Below are 1,985 nucleotides of genomic sequence, written 5' to 3'. Positions count from 1 at the left end.
CCCCACCCCGAGCCACTTTCTGCGGGGCAAGAATCAGTCACAACGCCTTTCATGAATATTTATGCAGAGGGAGGGGCCACATCTATCCAACAAGTCGCAAGGCAGGTGCCCCCCGTCGCCCCTGGGCTGGAGGGGGTGAGCCTGTGCACAGCGGTGCGGGTCCGGATTAGGGTTAACCCTGAAAACCTCCGGCCGGGCCTGATCCTGTCTCGTCCTCAGTGCCCCCCCAGGCTGCCTGTCCCAGGGGTCCCCCACCCCGCGGCTGAGCCCGGACCCCGGCATTCCCCTCCGGCTCTCAGGCCTGTCCTTAGCCCCTCGTGCCGGTGCTGGGGGTGCGGGGGCTGGGGGTCGAGGAGGCTCCATTTGCCCAGCCCTGTGCCCCAGCCCCGGGGACCCTGGGGAGCTGGATGCCAGCAGGGCCCCAGGCCAGCCCCTCGGGTGCGGTCACAGGGAGCTGCTGTGGAAGCTGCCGGCCCCGGGACCCAGGTCGGCCGGGGCGCCAGGAGCCTCGTGCCTCGTGCCCGGAGCTCCCCGCCGGGCCTGGATGGAGGAGGCCGAGCAGCGGAAGGAGCCCGTGGCCGGGGACGTGGGCTCAGCCCCCGGGGGTGGGCGATGCCCACAGGGCCAGCAGCATCGGGGCCGGTGGCGCAGGGGCAGGGTGAAGAGGCCGTAGGTGAGGGGGTCCAGGCAGGCGTTGAGGAGGCCGAAGATGAAGAGGAGGTGGGCAAGCGAGGGGGGCACGTGGCGCTCCATGGCGCGCGGGCAGAACCAGTACCAGAGCCCCAGCAGGTAGTACGGCGTCCAGCACAGCACGAAGGAGCCCACGATGGCCAGGCTCAGCCGCAGCATGCGCAGCCGTGCCCGCGGGATGTTGTTCCTCGAGCGCCGCAGTGGTGCCTCCTTGGAGGAGACTGCAACGGCAGGCGTGGGCGGCTGTGAGAGGGGCACCGCCTGGACCGGCGCCCGCGGGCACCCGGCAAAGGCAGCTGAGCCTGGGCAGAGGGACCAGCCCGGAGCTGTGGCCCTGGGGGTGCAGCCCTTGCTCTGGCATCCACGACCGGGTGCTACGGACCCTCCCTCTCGGGAGCGGAGCGCCCGGCGGGGCTCCGGGCAGCCCCCCGCACCATCCCCAGGGCCGCGGCACTCACAGAGGCTGGTGCCAGCGCGGCGGGAGATCTCCAGCAGGATGCGGGCGTAGCAGGTGACCATGATGAGCAGCGGGAGGAGGAAGAGGCCGGCGAAGCTGAGCATGTTGTAGAGGGTCTCGTGCCAGCGCCGCGGGAAGCTGCCGTGGGTCGTGCACTGCGTGAAGTTCTGCGCGGCGCGGATGGTCACGGTGCGGAACAGGAACAGCTGCAAGCGGACACAGCGGGAGCCCCACACTGGCGCCCACCCAACACCCGGCCCTCGGGCCGCACGCAGGGGCGTGTGCAGGGGTGGGGAGCCAGGCTCGCCTGGCGCAGGATGCTGGCATCTCCTGCCCCCGTGCCCATCTGCACCCCGGGGGCCTCGTGAACCCGACCCGGGGCCGGGAGCGCGTGGAGGGGGCAGGGGCAGGTACCTGGGGGGCAGCGAGGGTGGCGCTGAGCAGCCAGGACACCCGGCCCTCGGGCCGCACGCAGGGGCGTGTGCAGGGGTGGGGAGCCAGGCTCGCCTGGCGCAGGATGCTGGCATCTCCTGCCCCCGTGCCCATCTGCACCCCGGGGGCCTCGTGAACCCGACCCGGGGCCGGGAGCGCGTGGAGGGGGCAGGGGCAGGTACCTGGGGGGCAGCGAGGGTGGCGCTGAGCAGCCAGGCGCCATACAGCAGAAGCTGGTTATGGCGGCGGGCACGGACGATGGACAGCGGGCGCAGGATGGCGGCCTGGCGGTCCAGGCTGATGACGACGGTGACAAAGGCCGAGGCGTACATGGCCAGCAGCTTGAGGAACATGAGCGCGCGGCAGGCCAGGTCGCCCGCGTACCACTGCACCGTGACGTTCCAGC

At 71.9% G+C, this 1,985-nt stretch overlaps 1 protein-coding gene across 1 annotated transcript in view; it reads right to left on the bottom strand.

Moving 5' to 3' along the window:
* Positions 1-50: 50 nt before the first annotated feature.
* Positions 51-1,985, bottom strand: part of LOC102369667 (putative gonadotropin-releasing hormone II receptor) — a 2,318-nt gene continuing 383 nt past the window's right edge. The window contains exons 2-4 of the mRNA XM_025212490.1: positions 1,762-1,985; positions 1,149-1,353; positions 51-911 (exon numbers count right to left, since the gene is read on the bottom strand). The exon at positions 1,762-1,985 is cut by the window's right edge and continues 113 nt beyond it. Coding sequence (XP_025068275.1) covers positions 445-911; positions 1,149-1,353; positions 1,762-1,985 — 896 coding nt within the window. The 3' untranslated portion in view covers positions 51-444. The remainder of the gene's footprint in view (positions 912-1,148; positions 1,354-1,761) is intronic.

Source organism: Alligator sinensis, unplaced genomic scaffold, assembly GCF_000455745.1.
Source record: "Alligator sinensis unplaced genomic scaffold, ASM45574v1 scaffold407_1, whole genome shotgun sequence".
Taxonomy (NCBI): Eukaryota; Metazoa; Chordata; order Crocodylia; family Alligatoridae; genus Alligator; species Alligator sinensis.
Note: the sequence above shows the minus strand (reverse complement) of the source record. Positions and strands in the feature narration are given on the sequence as shown.